Here is a 21,985-nt window from a genome sequence, read left to right as displayed (position 1 = left end):
GGGTCGACCTCTGCCCTCCAACCAACACCGACTGCGACCTGTCCGACAGGTAGGAGGAGAACCACCGAAGAACGGTGCCTCCCACCCCCACCTCTCGCAACTGTCACAGAAGGATACCATGGTCGATGGTATCGAAGGCCACTGAGAGGTCGAGGAGCACTAGGACGGAGGCATGACTCCCATCCCTGGCTCTCCAGAGATCATTGGTCAGTGCGACCAAAGCAGTTTCCGTGCTGTAGCCAGGCCTGAATCCAGACTGAAAGGAGTCTCCTTTCATCCAAGGACCGCCGGAGCTGAAAGGCCACCACTTTCTCAACAACCTTCCCAACAAAGGGGAGGTTGGAAACTGGACGATAGTTATTTAAAATGGCTGGATCCAAAGATGGCTTCTTCAGGAGAGGTCTCATCACCGCCTCCTTTAATGGGTGGGGGGAAAGAACCCCTCCCAAAGGGAGGCAGTAACTATCGCCTGGATCCAGCCCCGTGTCACCTTCTTGCTGTTCGCGACCAGCCAGGAGGGGCAGGGGTCCAGCGCACATGTGGAGGCACTCACAGCTCTCATGGCCTTGTCCACTTCCTCAGGAGTGACAAGTTGAAAATCAATCCAAAGATGTCGCTCAAGACCCACCCCCAGTACCTCGGCTGGCTCTGCGCAATTGGAGTCCAGGTCTGTCCGAAGCCGAGCAACTTTATCCGTGAGAAATTGGACAAATTCCTCAGCTCTACCTCGTAGGGGATTAAGAGATGAGAAAAGGGATGGGTTTCAGCTGGTATGCACCTGTTTGGGCATACGGGTTGTTGAATTTTAGCGTGCTTCCTAGTACCCGTTCTTCCGGAGGCCCAGTACTGGAACACACTGGTCTAGGCTCCTGAAAGCCTCCCTCTGCCCCTTCCTCCTCTTTCCCAAGCAGCTTGAAAACGGCGGCACTCTTCTCAAAGAGAAGGAAGGAGTGGGGGGGAAGCCCATGCTAGACTGAGCTTCAGCGCTGCTCTGGGCTCCTGAAAAGCCTCGCTTTGCCCCTTCCTCCTCTTTGACAAGCAGCTTGAAAACGGAGCTCTTCTCAAAGAGAAGGAAGGAGGGGAACCTATGACCACAATTGAGCCCAAAATTTTGGTTGCTAAGCAAGAGTGTTGTTAAATGAGTTTCACCACATTTTCCAAATTGGTCACCCCCACCTGGTCACACGACTGCCAAGCCACTCCCACCCAGTCACATGACTGCCAAGCCACTCCCAGAAAACAGCCACACCTGCAGAATAGGTTCTAAAAAATTTTGAAACCCACCACTGGATGAGAAGGATAATAATATTACAGTCGTACAACATAGGTGAATACATTCAGACATAGGACAGTAGTATAAGGTATTCAGCAGAGTTATAGCAGAAGGAAGAAAATTGTCCCTATGTCTATTTGTTTTGGCATGCAATGACCTATAGTGGTGTCCTGTGGTATCCTAATGAGCTGTAACAATTTATTTCCAGGATGTGAGGGATCTTAATTATTTCTTAGCCTTCCTTCTGGTCTGCACAGTATACATGTCCTCAATAGAAAGCAGGCTGGTTGCAGTCCCAACTATCTGTTGGAGTCTGTACCTGTTCTGTTTAATTAGCTATACCAAACTAGAAAGTTATAGAACTACATTGTTTTGCTTAATGAAATGAAATTTGTTGCTGGAATGTTTATTAAGTACTCCAGTGAGATACAGAACTAGTTCCTTCAAATTTTTATTCACTGTATTACGAAAAACATCCTTTGTAACTGCCATTCTTGATAGACTGAATGAAGTAGGAAGAAATATCAGTGCTTGCACATACTCTCTAAATTAGCGCTAAATATTGGCAGAATTATTAGTGTGCTCTCTATCATTAAGAAAAGGGAATTCTATGTAATCTTGATGCAAAAGAGTGTTGGAAAACTGACAACTACAGTTCAGCAATAACACACCATTATATTTACATGAATGGAGAAATGGAAGAAATTATTGGAAAAAAAGTCTGTGATATAGGAAAATTTGAATAGGTTCCAGAATAAATGTAGAAATAGAGATTTTATCTAAGCCATGGCTACTGTGAATATAATACCAACAAAAGGGAGATTTTGCATATAGTTCATGATATCAGAGTCAATAAGTAGTGAATATGGTGTTTTGAGATATACAGTACATAAGTTTGTAATTTAGGTAACATTTCCATTTGCTAGTATAAAATATTGTTTAAAAACAAATAACTGACTTTTGTCCTATCCTATTAAATTGAGCTGTCATTTGCTGTACAATGGTATCATCATTTATTTATTCAGGAAATACACAATTACATTTACTTCTGAGAAGCATGAAAATGTGTTAAATTTGCTAAAGGTGGTTTGCCTATAATGCCACAGCTATAGCATTTAGTATATGCTTATGTTTTATTAGATGTAAAATTCTAAAAGGATGTCTGTCAGACCTGCAAGCTGGGAGGGGGGTTTATGTGGGGTTGGGTGATGTGTAGCCATAATAACATTCTTCACTGAAAGTCAAGATTGACTTTGTCTCTGCACCTGGTCAGATCTGGATGGGAGGAGTCTGTCTTTGTGGCAGTGAAAAATTGGACCCTGTGATGAACTTGTGGATGTTGGGGCAGGATCTTGAACTTTCAACTGGATGGGAAAACCTGGAAGCTTTCAGATTCAGGTTTTCTCAGATTTGCCAACATGGCTCTTTTAATAAATTGGAACATTGAGGAATCTCTTGCTTCGGATTCTTATTTTATTTTGGATGCTATTTGGAACCTTGACAACGTCATTACAATTATGCTGTATGTAAAAGTCATATGGTTTAATTACATAAATAAATAAAAATATTTTATAATTTATATTTTAAGCAGCTCTTGTTAAAAACATATGCTTGCACAGCTGTATGCAGAAATGAGACCAATCCAACTTTTCTACATACATTGATTATTTGGAATTAGTTGACTAATAGTATCCTGTAAATATTTATTCAGAAGTAAGTCCTACTGATTTAATAGGATATTGAATAGCATTAGGAATTTAATAGGATATTTGATTTTTAGGTAAGTACAGTATATAGGTGTAAGTTTCAGTTATGTGATTAAGCAAACAAATGAATCTAAATCTAAAACATTAATAAAGCATTCTGACAGGAGGGCAGAATATAATTAAATATCTTTATTGGTTGATGATTGAAATACATTTGTTGGTAATGCATTATATTGAACAATGATAGTAATAATAAGTAACACTTTTTTTCTTGGAGGAAATGTTAACTTTGCATAAGAAGGCAGTAATCCATGAAGGGGATAAAGAATAATAGGTTATTATTATTATTAAATAATTATTATTTTAATGTATAATATGCTCTTTATTGAACTTATTATTAATAATAATAAATAATGTTCAATAAAGAACTTATTCAGAAAAAAATCCAAAATAATTACCATTAATATGCTTATCTCTCTTCAAAGAAGGGTGTTCAATCTAGGAATTGTATATTTTCCCCCTTTATTAAATTGTAGATACAAGATAGCAAACACACTGCTAATCTCAACTCTGAATGACACATGGACACATACAAAACATGTCTACAAACACATTGGTTTTCAGGTAATTATATTATACAGTGATATGTTGGTACTCAGCTGCTTTGAAATTAATCCAATTTGATACTCAACACATTTTGATGTGAAAGTTTGTCCCAGTACTCATTTTTTATTTGGTACTCAACACACAAGCTGCAACTTGTTGTTGTCGGCTGCCTTGTGACTCACTATATTATTCTTTGGGGTGGGGGAATGGTACTCATCGTTTTTGGTACACATCACACTTCCCAGAACCAGTTAATGATGAGTTCCGAGGTACCATTGTATTGGAGAGACTCCTATGAAAATGCTTCAGTACAAACTGAAAATAGTTTAACAGTAGCAAGCCATATATATCCCAGGTTGGGAGGACTATTGGTATCTAAGATTTTTTTTTTTTTAAAAATCTAAAATGTTTTAAAGCCAATTAATTATTTCAAATAAAATTTCAAATGAGTAAAGTAGACCTATTTTTGTACAAGGATATGCTTTATGATTAGTCTTTTAAGGGAAGAAGGGTATATAGTAGTGATTGTTTATATAACTCTAAATATATTTTTCACATACTATTTTCATCTTTATTAAAAAAAAACACTTATTTCTAGCCCCACAAATGTCTGAATTCATTCTACAATGTCTCACTTTCCTAGGAAATGAATAGTTCCACAAAAGTAATAATTCAAATTAGTAATAAATCAAAAAATGATCTAGTCTTTAATGCAAAATTGAACTTTATTTATATAGATTGTGCATCTGATTTTATAAATACGATATACATGCTTACATACAAAGTGTCTATGACTATTTCATTTGTGAAAATTATGAGTTTTGAAAATGGCTTACTGATTATTTTTTCTTTGTCATTAGGATCTCGTCTTCGCCAGGAAGACTTTCCTCCACGAATAGTAGAGCATCCATCTGATGTTATTGTTTCTAAAGGAGAACCTACAACTTTGAACTGCAAGGCTGAAGGAAGACCAACTCCCATTATTGAGTGGTACAAAGATGGAGAGCGTGTGGAGACTGACAAAGATGACCCCCGTTCACATCGCATGCTGCTTCCTAGTGGATCTTTATTTTTCCTAAGAATTGTACATGGACGGAGGAGTAAACCAGATGAAGGAAGTTATGTTTGTGTTGCCAGGAACTATCTGGGGGAAGCTGTGAGTCGTAATGCGTCTCTGGAAGTAGCATGTAAGTAATTCTAAACCATATTCAGACTTTATGAAATATTTTGCAGTTATTGAATCATAGTGGAGAAATGTATACTTTCCACTATGCATTCCTAACTTTATTAATGTTATCCATAAAGTTTATGGGACCATTAAAGGAAAGTATGCTTATTGTTTTGACCATTGATATAAGTTTGTTAATGCTGTAGTCATGCATAACCATTTATGCTAAGATACCAGTTGGTATTTCATTCTATTTTGCTAGTGGGAATTATTACTGTTTTAGCAAATGTTTCATGAACAATGTTTTTTATGCTTTTAATGTGACTTTAACTCTTCAAATAAATTACGAACTGTTCATAATTATGAACTATTTGTATTAATAAATCAAATATCCTTGTGATAATCTTATTTTCTTTTGCAAGTGTATTTAATGGACGTTTATAGTTAGCTTCATTTTTGGAAATGAAATAATACCATATTCAAGATACGGTTTACAGAAATTACAGCATTTGCTTCTGTAACAATGGGCTATGAATATTTTGTTATCTTAACAGGACTAGAACGCTTTTTATGCAAATGTAAATTGCTAAATAGAAGTGAAATGATCATAAAAAATATATTGAAAAAGATACAGAGACAGAATTTGAATTTCATGTATCAGGTCCCTGCTTTGAAAGACTACAGACAAGTCCTAATCTGGCTGATATTGCTTCTGATCTAGGCAGAGTTGGTTGTAGCACCAGAGATAGCAGCTGTAGCCCCAGCTGTTAAATTTGAGATAGCAGCTTGATCTATTGACCACTGCAAGAGAGGCTCTGGTCTAAATGAAAATTCATGAAAAATTGATGAAGTCCTGAGATTATTTTTTTCCTTTCCTTTTTCAGTACTATGCTACTCTAAGTGAGAAAAGATTAAATGATGTGTTGAATGTTTTAGCTGCAAGGAGGTTGTAGTTCAGAGGTCAGAAGTCACGAGGAAACTGATCATTTTCACTGTACCCTTTGGTTTAAATATACCAGATCATTTATTAACTGGCTATGTATGTATGTATGTGTTTTTCTTTGTGTGTATGTGTGTATATTTATATGTACATATGTATATGTATGTGTGTGTGTGTATGTGTGTGTGTTTCTAATTTGTTAACCTTTTCCAGTACAGGAAATTGATATTGACAAAAATAATGATTATATTCAAATTATTAACTTAGAAAAGAGAAGAAAAATTGAAATCTGAAATTGAAAGTAGTACCTTATAACATTACAAAATGTTTTTATTTTATTTGTGGTCTTATTATTTGTGTATTATTTGAAATATTAGCATTTGAATTATTTTTTAAAACTTAAAGTATATTTAACATTTTTATTTGTAAGAATTATTTGAGAATTTGGCAATAATTCTAAACATAAACCAGTTATTTCAACCCAGTATCTCTAACTTTGATTCACATCCACCTAGTTTATAATAAGGATTAGATTCTAAGATGTATCTAAATAATAAATACAAATTGTATCTAATCAAATCACAATTACTTTAATTAAATGCTCATAAAATTATAGGATCATTTTAGAATAACATTTATTTAGCAGTTAAAAAACTGATTTTCTCTAAAGGTACAATTTTTCTCAGGTTTGGAATGTAAACAATTTTATCTGATTTTTTTTTAAAGAAACAAATCTTTTAAAAAGTCCAAGCCCAAAGCGTCACATGGTGTTGCAGCACTATTGCAAAATGGAATAACAGGCTGTATTAAGAATTATGAACACTTTCCATTACATATAATCTTTGACTTAACTACCAAAATTGGGACTAAAATTTTGGTCACTAAGGGATGAAGTCATAAAGAAAGATGTCATGTGATGACATTGCTTAGAGATAACAATCTTAGTAATGCTAATAGACATTGTTGAGTGAATTTTACCAGCCAAGGATTCCCTCTAATTCATGCCGTTGTTGGCTTGGTCCCTCCCACCCTGATCCATCAGTAAGGTAAAAGATTGTCTTCAAATCCTGCCACCTGTCTATGTCACACTATATGTCTTATTAGTTTCCATATACCCTATCTTTGTGTCTTATTTCTGGCTCATAAGAAGCTGTTTTTCGTTGTTATCACTTCCTGCACATTCCTAAGAAAAATAATGGTTATTTTAAGGACTTGAGAACTATTATGTTCACAACCCTACATGCTTTGGAGCATCTTTTTACCTTACACTGCATAGCTCAGACAGGTTCTGTTAGTTCTATGTTCAGTCACATGAATTTTTATTTGCCATGTTCAGTATATGAGATGCTATGAGGAAAGAGAAATACATAAATATTGAAAGCTAGAAAATCTGTGACTTTATGGGTCAAAACATTTCTAAAATGCTAAAATACTTATGTAAGTCATGGTTAACAATAATTCAATTTCATTTAATATTGATATAAAAGGAGTGTCTATTCTTTGTTTTCATCCTAAATATTAACAGCTATTAGACATTCGGTTTTTTAAAACCTCAAATACAGTAAAATAATTATTTTACTTAGTTCAATTTTTGCAAAATATTAATGACATCATTTAATCAGGATTGTCTGTCAGTAACTGGTTCTTTTGATTACTTGTAAGTTCATGCTTGTGTCATCACTGATAATTTATAGTCTTCTGTCAGCCTTTTTTCAGTTGCCTTTCATTTTTCCAACTATCAGGATGTGCAGTAATTCTTGTCTTCACATTTATGCATCTAAAATATTTAAACATATGTTTCATTTTAGTATTTCCAGATGGTATTTTGCTTTTACTTCATCTGATATCTACCGTCCTGATAATAAGACCATGCCACATTTTTCTGGTGGGCAAAAATAATTCAAATAACCCCTCTGGACAACCCCCCACCTCCGGCCAGGCAGAGCGCCGCTCACCAACCTAGTGGTATTCCGAAGGTGCCAAACCATGGGAACCGTGGGGGATGCAAAGGTGATCGTGTTGCCTGGCGCCTTCGGGATACCGCTAGGTTGGTGAGCAGCGCTGTGCCCAGCTGAAGAGGGGGGTTGTCAGGTGGCTGCTCTCTTGTGAGCGGGCTCCCAAAGACCTGGGCACAGCCTCATGGGCGAATGGGTGTGTTGCGCTGTTGCAGCAGAGCAACACAGCAACCATGATGTGACCACGCTCATGAGCAGCCACCTGGCAAACCCCCTTTCCAGCCGGGCGCAGCACCATTCACTGACCTAGGGGTATCACCAAGGGGTATTCTAATTTTCTGAGATGGTGGATTAGGGTTTTCATGAGCTGTACGCCACAATCATCACAATTATGACAAATCACGGCTTGAACTATCTTGCTTTGCATGTAATGAGTCTTATCTCATATATTAGTTTCACCTTTTAAGTTGCATTACTGAAATAAATGAACTTTTGCACGATATTCTAATTTTCTGAGTTTCACCTGTATAGTCTAAGAATTATTAATATGGTTATGGCAATAGAATTCAAATGTGGTTTGTATGCTATTGATTTTAAGAATTTTGTTTGTATTTATTCAAGGAATCGAGGATTTTTGTAAGCACGTATCTGAGATTCATATTGCACTATGCCAAGAACCTTGGCTTTGAATAGTTTAATTGCTGCAGGGACAAACTTGTCAAAGGGTGGTTATCTTCAAAGAAACTTTTGAGCTTTTGTAGCTAACTCTTATTTGATGATCCCAGCATGTGGATGACTGGAAATGAATACTTAGAAATTTGAATGAGGTATCTGACTTTAATTGTCCAGCTTCATGGATTATCAGACTGTCTTCTGAAAAAGATGAGGACTTCCATTTCTGGGAAGTTTATTTTTAGCTTTTTTCTATCACAGAAAGTGAAAGCTCTTTAACATCTCCATATTAGCTCAGTTTTGAACTCGAAAAATATAATTCCATCATCAGCTTATCAAAGAATAAAGTTTAGATCATGGATGAAGAATAGGGGATAGAAATCGGGATTGGCAAGAATTTCAACATTATAACTAGTGTTAATCATTAGGTTAAACCATGGGGTATGTCAAAATAAAGCAATCAAAATAAAGGAAGATACATTAACACCAGAGGTAATGAGAGTTGTCAATTTTCAAAGCATGTTTTACCAATAATAGTATGATGGTTAAGATATTATAGTATGATACAAAACAGGAGACTATGAGCTGCAGTGCCATTTTAGGCTTGAAAGATGGCAGTAGAATTTTTAGGTGACTTTGGGCGAGTCACTCTTTCTCAGCCCAACCCACTCATGGGTTGTTGTTGTGTGGAAAACTGGAGAAGAAATGTTATGTATATTTATCTCGTTGGATTATTATAATATAATAATAATAAAGGTGGAATTCAAAAATTTAATAGTAATTTTTATTAATTAAATCATTAAATAAAAAGTTAGGGTTATTAAGAAAATTACCCAGTATAGAACACAACAAAGAAATGTTGCTGCAATGGCTAAGCATTATTTGTGAATCTTTATTGGCAAAATTGTTACTGACATTCCTGATTTGTTGTTAGGGTTCTGATTTAGTTTATGCTTTCTTTTTATGCATTGCACTTAGATTATTAAATCCTTTGGATTTTAGAAGAATCAGTCAGTGAAAATACATTTCTCTATTGCTAAAGTATTCTGAAGTGAAGAATTCCCTTAATCATAACCTTAGGATTGTTACTGTCATTTTCTGACTCTCTTTGGCCCTCTGTCCACATTGCGACCAGAAACGAAATATTTCTTTGCCAATTCTACTTTAAAAAAAAAAGAATGGCTATTTGTAACTTTAAATCAAGGCCTAACATAAGAAATTGGTTTTTATATATCTATTTACATATTTATTTCCAGTAATTGATGGAAATAATTGTCTTCCATATGCTAATGCATACTTCAGAAATGAAGTTAATAGCATTGCAATCTGACAGAAATTAATGAAATTCACTGTCAGGGTTGTGATTAGCAGTGCTAAATGACTCATGGAGATGGGCTAAAAACCATTTCAAAATATATACAAAATATTACCAAAAAAAAACCAATCATAATAAACGAGAACAAGGACAAATATTGCAAAGGGTCTGGAGTGTAATACACCTGATGGCTGAGACATTTTTCAAAACTATTAGGCGACACATTCCCCATCTTGTATCTGTGCATTTGATTTTGGTTTCCAGCATGAATTAGCTGGGGTGGGTGATGATTTGTAATTAGAAAGCATATGTCAGCTTTTCTTGACACAAAACCCATCTTTGATCAGAGACACAATAGGTTACCTTCCCTTACCTGCAAGGTAACTGTGCGAAAACATTACAGATTTTATAGAACTTGAGATGAGATGTGATGAGGTAAAATCGTGAATGGAATGGAAATTTAAGATGATTTTACTTATGGGCTAAATATGGACTGTAGAGAAAGCACTATCAGGGCATGATTATGCTATGTTAAAGAACTAGCAGAAACAGAGCTTTGACTTTGGTCTTTAAATTTTGCTGATTGATAGTTTTGTTTACATCTCTCTTGCTATGTATATGTAGCATAAAAATAGGGTGAACGAACATTGTCAAATATTTTTTTTTCATCAGCTACCTTAGAGTCCTCAGTTGAGATGACCTCTGAAGTGAGTGGTGTGGGGAGTGATGTAGTTAATGAGATCAAGTGACTTTATGACCTCAAGCCCTTGTGGCCTTAGCTTTTCTCATCCATCTTCTTAGACCAACTGATTGTGAGGCATCTGTGGAAACAGGATTAAACAAGTGTGAACAAACAAGTTCAAGAGCGTCTGTTCCCGCCTTAACCCAGGACAGTAGAAAAAAGTGACATACTAATAAACTGCATTGTTGAAGGTATAATTTTTTTTTTAATTAAATGTTTTTTAATTTTAGTTTGAAACGGGTACAGCATCTTTCTTAATATATCAATCGATTACAAATAAGTTTAGGTACATCTCCTCCACAGTCAACCAACATAACTCATATTAACTCAAGCATTATTATATATCCATTTTCATTTAACTGTAATTATTATTTAGGAGTATTGGTAGGAGTAATAATCTTGAACAATACCTACCCACACCGATGGGAGGGGAGAGGAATCAAAAAAAAAAAAAAAAAAAGAAAAAAGGACAAATAAAAAATAAAAATTAAGATAAAAAGTAGTAGATAATACAAAAAAGACAAAAACGATAATCAGGAAAACAAAACACAGGTGTCTGTTATGAAAAAAAAAAAAAGAAGTATATCAACTGGTTACAACATGTTTTGGTGCTTCTCTTCCATTAATTCATATTAATTCAGATATCTTAACTTGAATATTTACCATATCAATATCATTATACCTCCAGTTTCAATTATTATGGTTATTTAAACATCCTTCATCCTTAGCTATGCTAAAGAATTAATCCATAGCACATGCTGACAATTCATTTACTTATTTGTAAAATCCTCTATTGTCATCAAATCCTCATATCCTATTTTAGCTGAACATCCATAATATTCAATTATATCATATATCATAACATTTTCCCAGTATTGATTAACATTTGATTGTATGAATTTTATTTAGTTTTTTTTTAATAGTGCTAATTATTATAGTTAATACTCTTTATGTATAATCTAAAGGCGTTTTTTCATATCCAATTGTCAGTTATCATATCAACTCCACATTATATACATTACTATCAATATCCATTATTATTCAGCAATATCTGTTACAAGAAAGAGCAATTAGGTTTAACTAGTTTTCAATTATAGTCATCAATCTATCAGCCAGTTCCAAATTATATATATTGCTATCCATATCAGTCATTATTCAGCTATATCTATTACAAATTGAAGTAATCCGATTTAGCTAATTTTTGGTTGTAATGTCCCATCTGTCAGCCTGTGTCCCTCCAACAACGAGATTTCCTCAGCCCAGTAGCCATTCGTTGGATAGATTTACCAAATGTTTCCATAAGCAAATCCAAACAAAAATATTTCGGCACCTTTGGATTCTGAATGTCGGTGATGAAATAATAATGTTGTCTTAGGCTTATAAAATTTCCCAAATTAACTTTAATTCTCAAGGGTGGATTCTCCATTCCTCCTGCACTTTGTCTCTTTAGATGAATCTTCTTTATAGCTTCCCCCTCCATTTCTTCCTCTGAGATAGACCAGACACCATTTCTCACATTTTCCATTTGTGTTTCAGGAACATTTAAGCATTCAACGATCTCAGTTTTAACTTCAGATTTTAGAATCAGTTGATCCAGGGTTCTTTCCAGTTTTTGGTAAGAATCAAAGAGTCCTTTACACGCAGAGAAAAGAGCCTGAAATGAAATCTTAGAAGCCATGATGTGTCGCAGTTAAAAATTAGAAGCTCTCTTTCCCCCCCCCCCCACAGGCTTCGAAGCACTTTTTTTTTGTCTCTTACAGGCTGTCAATCTTATCTAGTTGTAAACAGAACTAGGTAGTAAAGTAGTAAAAATGTTGAATCGTGACGGGCTAATTAGAAGGAGATAAGTTTTACGATCCACTTAAGGAGATTCAGAGGGGGGAGGATGTCGCGGAGTTTCTTGAAGCATTTAAGAAGTAAAGTAACCACCAGTCATAAATCCATTAGAAAAGCCAATTCGCCGCTAAATCTTCTTGTTGTTGGGTTTCAATTAGCTTAATTTTTAACGCGAACAGTCTCTCTTGGATAATAAAATCAGCTTACCAGATGACATCACTTCTTCCATTCTTAGGGGCAACCTGCAGTTTCAGTTAGCACGCAGCTAATCCAAAAAGGAATTGGCACGGGGAGTTAATACCCTCCCCCAGAGATTTGCGGGTATCTCTGGAGTCCAGGGTCTCTCCCCACCTTCACTGTCGTCTCCGGGACAGCTAGAGTTCAAAGAACCCGTCCAAAAATCCTTTGGTATAGAGGAATTTCAGGAGTAGCCTGAAACTCCATCTTCTCACTGCTAAGCCCCGCCTTCTTCCAAGGTATAATTTTTTGAATAAATAATTATTGTTATAAAAATGTTATAGCAGTTTATAGTAAGTTGCTGAGCAAGCTGTGGGATTTGATTTAGCCCTAGTGGGAGAGCATCACAGTGGAGTTGGTTGATCAAGTAACAACAGATCCCATCCTCCCCCGCCATCCTGCCCCCGCCCTCCCCATTTGTAATTTGATTTTAGTGGTTGGCATTAATTTATTTGTGTGTGTGGGGTATATGTGTGATTGTAAGCTGCCCAAAGTTACCCTGTGGTAAGTGGGGTGATCAATACATTTTGTAAATAAATAAATAATAAATAAATTCTTTTTCGTATTCATGTAGCTAGAATCGTAGTCCATTCTTTAGCAGATAATGCATTTTTCAAACCAAGAGAACCTTTCTTTTGCAAAATGGAAGTATATGAATTTACAGCTCGATATGAATGTAAAATGATATTTGTTGTAGATTTATTTTGAAGAAAAAAATGGTAACATAGAATACACTACATTAATTGGCTGCAACCTGTTTTTTATTATACTGCAATAAAGGGGGAAGGAGGAAGGGGAGAGAAAGGAAAAAGTATGAATGTCTATGCTAATATTACTGTTAACCCTGTATAAATAGGCATCTGCTAAGGAAACAAATGATGAGACAGGTTTGAAAACACATAAATCCCACCTTAATATGCTTGGAAGCATATGCAATAATATGATGGTAGCATTTGTGTGATATCATTTTGGCATCCTTGTTGTTTACCTATACCTATACACAAGTGATATTATATCATATTGTGATATTCATGCTTAGAAGTAAATAAATTATATTAAACTTAGTGGCCATATCTTTTATTAGAATCTGGTTCTAATAAAACAAAACCATATGGGCATATAGTTCTGAACTGTACTAGGCTTGTGCCCAATTTAGGAAAACTGTCAAGCATGATTGTCTTTTGAACTGTTTATTTATAATGAATGTCCCATATAAGAAGTAAAAGAAGACTATAGGAAAAAAAATTAAATACAGTGTAAATAATGTTAACTGAAAAATTAACATTTACTTTTTTTCCAAGATAAGATATTTTTAAAAATACCTTAGGAGTATTTTTATTCAGCAATTTCTCCCTTTCTGGATAGAAAGTAGGACACATTTTGTTGTCTACAAATATACTTCATACTTTCCGAATAATACAAGATATTTGATATAATGAGTTGTCAATAGTTTAAGATGAAATGACCATTTATTCCAATGTATGCACCATTGTAGTTTCTTTGTAGGGGGAAACAAGATAGAAGTGGCTAGAATTCCTCCTTTCTACAAAGCTACTGGTGGAGCAAATGGTTTTATATAGTTTAATTAAAAAAAAGCCATAGGAGACTAAGCATGAATAAAAGAAAAAGCTTACCTTACCCTGCTAAGCACTTGCTCCCCTGAAGCCGTCATTATTTATTTTCAAAGTTTGGTATCAATGACAGTAATATGATATATTACAACCTAAATTGAAAGAAGTTGCTTGTGTTCTGATTCAGGTTTTAATTGGTGATGATTTTTCTTATGTTCTGTTTCATTTTACCCTAATGGCAAATTATCTTGATAGATGGTCATTCATGAATTATTCTAAAATGTCTTCAGAGATACTTAAGATAATGGCCATCTTCACATTTTGTTAAGTGCCAACTGAGGCATAAGGAACTTTTTATTAAAGGAAACAATTAAAGAAGAGAAAAACTACTATTACAGGAAATAAACTTGATGAAAACAATAAATCAAAAGAGAAATGGGGAAATTAGTGCATTAGAAACAGGTAACATAGCCAATAAAGGAATACAGAATTCAGATACAAAAAAGTATCTGAACTGGTAATTGAATGGAATAGCTCAGAAGTGTTTGTGTCCATCAATTTCTGAGTTATTTGTAAGATTCAAGCTTATCACAGTACAACATATTTGTTTGGAACATCACATTACAGGATGGCAGACAGTATTTACTTCATTCTGTCAATGCCCATTGAAGATAGTAGATATTCTTCCATCATAGTCTGTGTCTATGACCCTTTGTTTATCTCTGTTCCTAAATGATGCTGAAGGAATAACCAATCATATTACAGCAAAATTGGTGGAGGTAACAGTAACCATCTGCATTGCCAGCACTACATTAAAATCTAAAACAAAGTTTTACTTCAATGTACAAGTCTGTTATACTTTAAAGTAACTTCAACTTGATTTAGTTTACCTTATAGTTTTCCTCCCTTTTCTTTTTTCCTTGTTCCTTCCCTTCCCTTTATTTATTATGAGATTTGTATGTCCATTTCCTTCCCCCAGTCATTCCTCTTGCTCAGGGGTGGGTTCCTCCCGGTTCGCACCGGTTCTTGCGATCCGGTTCGTCAGTGAACCCGGAAGTAATTAACTTCCGGGTTCCTAGCCCCTGTCGCTGGGTGCCTGCAGGGTTTTTCTTTTTAAAAAACGCCTCTCCGGAGAGGAAGCCCTGTCAAAGCGCACCTTTCCCGCCTCGGCGGCTGCAGGGACCACCCCACCGCTTTATCTTCCTCCTCCTCCTCCTCCCCTTCTGCCTTGAGCAGCAGCAGCGGCAGCCGAGCCGGGAAATGGGTGCTTTGGCAGGGCTGTGGAAGCTCTGTCAAAGCACACCTTTCCCGCGTCGGCGGTTGCAGGGACCGCCCCGCCGCTTTCTCTTCCTCCTCCTCCTCCTCCCCTTCTGCCCTGAGCAGCGGCAGCCGAGCCGGGAAATGGGCGCTTTAGCAGGGCTGTGGAAGCCCTGTCAAAGCGCACCTTTCCCGCGTCGGCGGCTGCAGGGACCGCCCCGCCGCTTTCTCTTCCTCCTCCTCCTCTTCCCCTTCTGCCATGAGCAGCAGCAACGGCAGCCGAGCTGGGAAAGGGGCGCTTTAGCAGGGCTGTGGAAGCTCTGTCAAAGCGCACCTTTCCCGCGTCGGCGGCTGCAGGGACCGCCCCGCCGCTTTCTCTTCCTCCTCCTCCTCCTCCTCCCCTTCTGCCATGAGCAGCAGCAACGGCAGCCGAACTGGGAAACGGGCGCTTTAGCAGGGCTGTGGAAGCCCTGTCAAAGCGCACCTTTCCCGCGTCGGCGGCTGCAGGGACCGCCCCGCCGCTTTCTCTTCCTCCTCCTCCTCTTCCCCTTCTGCCATGAGCAGCAGCAACGGCAGCCGAGCTGGGAAAGGGGCGCTTTAGCAGGGCTGTGGAAGCCCTGTCAAAGCGCACCTTTCCCGCGTCGGCGGCTGCAGGGACCGCCCCGCTGCTTTCTCTTCCTCCTCCTCCTCTTCCCCTTCTGCCATGAGCAGCAGCAACGGCAGCCGAGCTGGGAAAGGGGCGCTTTAGCAGGGCTGTGGAAGCCCTGTCAAAGCGCACCTTTCCCGCGTCGGCGGCTGCAGGGACCGCCCGGCCGCTTTCTCTTCCTCCTCCTCCTCTTCCCCTTCTGCCATGAGCAGCAGCAACAGCAGCCGAGCTGGGAAAGGGGCGCTTTAGCAGGGCTGTGGAAGCCCTGTCAAAGCGCACCTTTCCCGCCTTGGCGGCTACAGGGACCGCCCCGCCGCTTTCTCTTCCTCCTCCTCCTCTTCCCCTTCCGCCCGCAGCAGCAGCAACGGCAGCCGAGCCGGGAAAGGAGCGCTTTTGCAGGGCTTCCGCCGCATCCCCAAGGACCGCTGACCTCGCGCCTCCGTTTCTTCTTCTTCCCCAGCTTTCCCAGTTAGCTTGCTTGAAGCTCCGAGGAGGCGGGAGGAGGGTCGCAGGAGTGGAAGTGGGGGGAGGTCTTCCCGGCCGGGAAGAGCTGAGAGGCTGCCGGCCCCTTTCGCAGGAAAGTTAACTTTTCTTGGCGAAATCCTGCCCCCGCCCCGCGTGGGTGAGTGGTCGGCTGTCCTCTTCCCGTAAGCCGCCCGGAGTTACCTGTGTGTGAGGTGGGCTGCCCTATGCATTTGCGTGTGTGCGCTGGAAAGAGAGTGAAAAAGAGAGGGAGAAATAATTATATTAATTAGATAGATCAGTCTTTCTCCACCTTGGAGACTTGAAAGTGTGTGGACTTCAACTCCCAGAAAGGGAGTTGGGAGAAAGGGAGAAAGGAGGAGAGAATGAAAGGAAGATGGGGGAAAGAAGAAAGAGGTAAGGAGAGGAGGATGGAAAGGAGAGAAAGAGGAGGAGAGAGGGTAGGAAGGGGATGAGGAAGAGCAGGAGTAGGAGAAAGGTACAGGAAGAAGGAAGGGAAAGGAGAGCAGGAAGGAAGAAAGTAGAGAAGGGAGGAAGGGAGAAAAGAAAGGGAAAATAAGGTGGTGTTATAACAGGAGGAAGGGATGGTAAACAAAGCAACCCAAACTGTATATTATAACCTATTAAATGAAATAATAAATGTATAAGAATGATAAATGTTAAAACACTTGTAACCAAACAACATGCTATATGTGATGATGGGTTTTTTTCTTTTTGTTTTGTTTTGTTTTTATTGTTGTGGGTATGTGTCGTCTATGTAACAAAAAAAATAAAAAAAATATTTTTATAAAAAGGTGGAGAAACACTGAGATAGATGATAATGAGGGAGGGAGAGGGAGAGAGAGAGAGAGACCATAACTAGATAGACAGATAGGCAGGCAGATAGACGGATGGATAGAGAGAAAGAGAGAGAGATAGGTAGGCAAGCAGATGGATGGAGAAAGAGAGGGGGAAAGAGGGAGAGGGATACCATAACTAGATAGGCAGGCAGATAGACAGACAGATGGATGGATGGATAGAGAGAGAGAGGATGTATATAATTAAGGTGACCAGACGTCCCTAGCGAGGTCGCGGGCTGGCAGTAACTGCTGCGGCCTAGCTCCCCCCCCCCCGGTCAATGGTGTCCCTCTTTACCAATCTGAAAATCTGGTCACCTTACTTGTTTAGGTAATTCTGAGGTGGTTGATGGTTCTGTGAGTGCCTGTCCTTTATAATTTTCCACATTGCCTTGATGGTTTTTATTCCAGTGACTTTGTCTTTCCTGTTCTTAGGCTTAGGAAAAAAAAACTGGTTTCATTGGCAGTCTTACTTTTGGGGGGGGGATTTTTATTTTTTTGGTGTTTTCCTAGCACTGTCATAGTTTTTGGGTGTGGGTGGGTGTGTAATGTCCCACAGTTATCTATGCATTAATAATGATCTAGTAATATTAATAATATCTAGTAATTAGTAATATCTAGTAATAACATCGTCTTGGCCACTCCCACCAGGTCACATGGGTGGCAGGCCACTCCCATCCAGTCACATGGGCGGCAAGCCACTCCTATCCGGTCACATGGGCGGCAAGCCACTCCCATCCGGTCACATGGGCGGCAAGCCACTCCCACAAAGGAGGCCACGCCCACAGAGGTGGTTCGAACAATTTTTGAAACCCACCCCTGCTCTTGCTTCCTGATTTTCTAGTATTTGGAGAATTTGCTAAGAGTTATCAAAAAGGACTCCAAATTAAATCAAAGAACTCCTAACTCTTTTTTTTCACACAACTTCCTGACTAATATTTTTATCTTTTGCTTTGCTAACACTCATATTTCTTCATTCTCTTTGAATGTGTACTTGAGCTTCTCCCACTGGCTTTGACTATTGTTTATGAGGGACAGTGACTTGTGTCTTGAAGAAACTGATCTTATGCAGTCTGGTAAAGGGTACAGGAATATAGGCAGAAAACACTTAGTGGGACTTCTTTTCTTACTTTTAGTTAGCTAAAGAACGGTTGAAATCTTTCAATGAATTGTGAGCACACAGAATTCATATACAAAGCTTTCATGAAATTATATACTCTTAACCTCACCTTCACTCACATGGTTATTCTTCTAACAAACAAATGTTAAATGTCTTGCTCAAGACCCTAGGGATGTTCTGTCTGGTTTCACTGGAATATTTTGTTTCAGGTCTTTTATAGGGCTTAATTGTTACACAACATTGATTTATATATTGTGAATTTACATGCTTATCTTTCTTGTCAGCATCTTATTTTTTGAGGATCTGCTTTTCTAGGAATTCCTTTACCTAGAAGTGTGGTATGCCAAGAATCTCATAAAAGATGGAAATGTCTCTCTTTCTGTCTCTCAGGGCATCTTGAGTTCCCCTTCTTTGATACAAGTTGTGATGTTTTTGTAATCTTTTACATTTTCTCACATTCTCATCTCCCCAGGTCCTCGCAGGTTAGGTTTTCTACAAGCTCCAAGTGTTGTCATTCAGATGCCAAGTTGGGAGAGGGGTGAGATCTCCATTGCCAGATTTAGGCTTTCATGTGAAATGAAATTTCGCTATTCAATTTGAATAGGCATTAATTGTTAAATCAAAGATTAAATGCTACATCAAAACCAAAACTCTGCACTGGCTATTAATCAATAAATTGGTCTATTTTTATAATTGATTACCTTTAAACCAATTGAATTATTTGATTTAACGGGCTCTTATAAACTGCTGCTTGCAAGTTGGTCAAACTGTAAATTTAAGATGCTACACGAATATTGATTTCAGATTTGTTATAGAATTCTTCATATGATGGTCATTATATGGAAGAGGAATCTTTAATTTAACTTCAGTAACTACTTTGCTACTGCTTGGCTTTATTACTGAATTAAAAAAAACACCATTAGTCTATACAGTATTCTCAACTTGTACTGTCTATTGGAAAGAAGTGGATTGGTCAAGCACTGCAATGTTATGTCTCAATGAGAAATCCAGGAGCAATGTTAACACCAGTAGCAAAATTTCCATTAATGTAATTTATTCCATAGATTTATAAAATAGTAGGGTGGTAATCTGTTTAATTGAATACACATTCAAATATTTTAAATAAATACTGTCTTTATTAGATATATAATTCTTATTTTCATAATTCAATGGGCATTGAAGTGTAATAAAAGAAAGGATACAGTTTTTTGAATACCTTCTTTCCTTCTTGGATTATCTAGAGGTACACACTGATAAAGGTAGGGAAACAGTTCTCTAAAGATGACATGTAATTGGTGTTTTTTTTTTAGGTTATAAATTGGATTATATTTGCAAAGCAAAATAAATGAATGAAATAATTAATAGTATTACTAATTTTGCTTAACCTATTTTATTGTATGCTCTTTATTCAGTACTTTTCCTCATGTTCCTACTGCAGGAATGTTCAATGCATGGTTTTGGAAAAAAAAATTGTAACCTTTATATTAATAAAAAGTTTACAAATCAGTTTTCCCAAACCATGGATTGAATATTCCTACAGTAGGATATATAAGGGAAAAAACTGAATAAAGACCATTAATAGGTGAAAGCACAAAACCAAACTTTGTTAATCTTGAAAAGTTATGAGACGCTTTTTATGAGATGCTTTTTATATCCTTTTTTCCCTTTAACAGCAGGACAGTGCAGTTCAGCAAGACCTCTCCTACTTCCTGTAGCTTTTTCTAGTCAGTATTTTTTTTTTGGGGGGGGGGGCAGTTCAAATTAAATTGAAGCCAATTACTTGGTTCTTTGTTGGATTAATTTAGTAGGGTTGAGCACTTTCGTTTATTTTAAAAGTTTGAATATACTCATCTATTATTGTCAGTGAAGAAATAGAAAAAGGGTTGCTTCATGTCATTTTCTAACTCTTTCCCTGCATGTGCACAAACTTCAATAACTCCTGTGACTACTTCAACTTTTTATTGATACAGTACTTTGTATTTCAATCATTATCATTAGATCCTGATATCTATTTGCTATCCTGGAACATCTCAGGATTGTGCTCCAAATAGATAATTCTGCATGCTTCTATATCAGTTTCAACTTCTTTTCTTAAAAGAGACTTGGGACTTAGAACACTTAGTTCTTCAAAGGTTTATCAATAAAACCTTCACAGCTGGACTAGTTAAAAGGTGATAATGTTTTAATTTCTAATTTCTACTCAGTTGAATGATCACATCTTACCACTTTGATATGCAATTTGTTAGCTATAGGTTCTCTATAAACATCAGTTTGACCAGTTTACTCTTAATTAAAGTCTGTTTGTTCCCCCTCTGCCCCAGTCTTATTTCTCAAACTCACAGAGACTGGCTTGCTTGTTGGTTTGGTTTTTTTTTTTTTTCATTTTAATGGTCCAGTCCCAATGCAATATTAATTATAAATGATTTTAATGCAACCATCACCCTATATCAACACATTAACATTTCACGTTACTTTTTTTAGTGGATTGGTTCCCCAGAAATCTAAAGTTAAAGGGTATCTACTGGGATGACGATGAAGATTGTTTCAGTTGGTGACAGCATTTAGCTTGAAGGCCTTCAGTGAATCTAATCTAGGTGACATTGAGGATGAATTCACCTTCTAGGGCTGCAGAGGAACTTCTGTCGTAAACAATATATTAATTTCTGATGATTCTGTCCTCTACTATTTAAACTTTATTATTGCTTTCAGCCTGGACAGTGAGCACTTACCATTTCTTTCAACTCTACAGAGTGAAATCAACCTCTTCAAATTATCCTTTATTTAATAGACACTTTGGGCCAATATGATTCACAATGCTGCACTAGAATGAGTTGAATCATTGCAGCTGAACCATTCAAAATATATTATTGCCACAACCAGAAATACTCATGATCGGTTTTTGTTACTTTTCTGAAAATCACTGCTTAAAGTTTAACCAACCCAATATTGCTGTTACTCTAACCATAATTACAAATGTTAGTTCATTAAGGTCTGTATTCGAGTCATGACTATGGTAATTTAAAACTACTACGTATAAAATCTAGTGTTACCATATAATTATTTTCCTCTTGTGAAAAATGTTTAACTTACTACCGTGTTTCCCAGAAAATATAACCTGTCCTGAAACTAAAGGCTTGCCATATTTTTCGTGTGGGCAAAACATAAGCCCACCCCTGAAAATAAACCCCCTGGACAACCCCCCCCCCACCTCCAGCCAGGCAGAGCAGCACTCACTGACATAGTGGTATCCTAAAGGCGCCAAGCCGCAGGAGTCGGGAGAAAGGCGCTCACATTGCTTGCCGCTTTCGGGATACCACTAGGTTGGGGAGTGGCGTTCTGCCTGGCCAGAAGGGGGAGTTGCCCAGCTCTCCCTGCAGCAGCAGCCACCGCCGCTGTGCTCTGAGCATAACATCTTCTCTGGTTCCAAACTCCCAAACTTGGCTGCCGAGTCTTCCAGCAGCGGCCACTCTTGGAATGCACTCTATGGTTGTGGGCTGGCTGCTGGAAGACTCTATAAGAGAGTCTTCCGGACAGAGAGTCTTCCAGCAGCCAGCCCACAACAATAGAGCGCACTCCTAGAGCGGCCATTGCTGGAAGACTCGGCAGCCAAGTTCGGGAGTTT

At 37.8% G+C, this 21,985-nt stretch overlaps 1 protein-coding gene across 1 annotated transcript in view; it reads left to right on the top strand.

The window, feature by feature from the left end:
- The window catches only part of ROBO2 (roundabout guidance receptor 2), a 372,890-nt gene that overhangs the window by 38,072 nt on the left and 312,833 nt on the right, over window positions 1–21,985 (top strand). The window contains 1 exon segment of the mRNA XM_032220136.1: window positions 4,446–4,772. Coding sequence (XP_032076027.1) covers window positions 4,446–4,772 — 327 coding nt within the window.

Source organism: Thamnophis elegans, chromosome 6, assembly GCF_009769535.1.
Source record: "Thamnophis elegans isolate rThaEle1 chromosome 6, rThaEle1.pri, whole genome shotgun sequence".
NCBI lineage: Eukaryota > Metazoa > Chordata > Lepidosauria > Squamata > Colubridae > Thamnophis > Thamnophis elegans.
The sequence above is the reverse complement of the archived record's forward strand: the minus strand, read 5'-3'. Positions and strand labels throughout refer to the sequence as shown.